This window comes from Nestor notabilis, unplaced genomic scaffold (genome assembly GCF_000696875.1).
Source record: "Nestor notabilis isolate BGI_N333 unplaced genomic scaffold, ASM69687v1 scaffold21980, whole genome shotgun sequence".
Taxonomy (NCBI): domain Eukaryota; kingdom Metazoa; phylum Chordata; class Aves; order Psittaciformes; family Psittacidae; genus Nestor; species Nestor notabilis.
In genome coordinates, this window is record NW_009912724.1 from 2,727 (window position 1) to 2,975 (window position 249).

General features: G+C 63.9%; 1 protein-coding gene across 1 annotated transcript in view; it reads right to left on the bottom strand.

Moving 5' to 3' along the window:
• The window catches only part of LOC104410786 (phospholipid-transporting ATPase ID-like), a gene marked incomplete at both ends in the record, with an annotated part of 3,804 nt that overhangs the window by 2,718 nt on the left and 837 nt on the right, over nucleotides 1-249 (bottom strand). Inside the window, 2 exons of the mRNA XM_010021049.1 lie at nucleotides 4-114; nucleotides 191-244. Coding sequence (XP_010019351.1) covers nucleotides 4-114; nucleotides 191-244 — 165 coding nt within the window. The remainder of the gene's footprint in view (nucleotides 1-3; nucleotides 115-190; nucleotides 245-249) is intronic.

The following is a 249-nucleotide window of genomic DNA, read 5'->3' on the forward strand; positions in this document are numbered from 1 at the left end:
ACCCTGTTTGTCCCCCGTCAGCACCCAGATCTTGATGTTGGCCAGTGTCAGGATGGCGATGGTCTCAGGGACCCCCTGCTGCAGTTTGTCCTCAATGGCTGTGGCTCCAAGCAGCTGGAGGACCCAAAGAGGCAGGAGATCAGGCTGCCCCCCAGACCCTCCCACTCCCCCGTGCCCGCAGCCCACGCACCATCATGTCGTGCTCCACCTCATCGTAGAGCCGAGCCAGGCGATCCTCCCGGGCCTCAG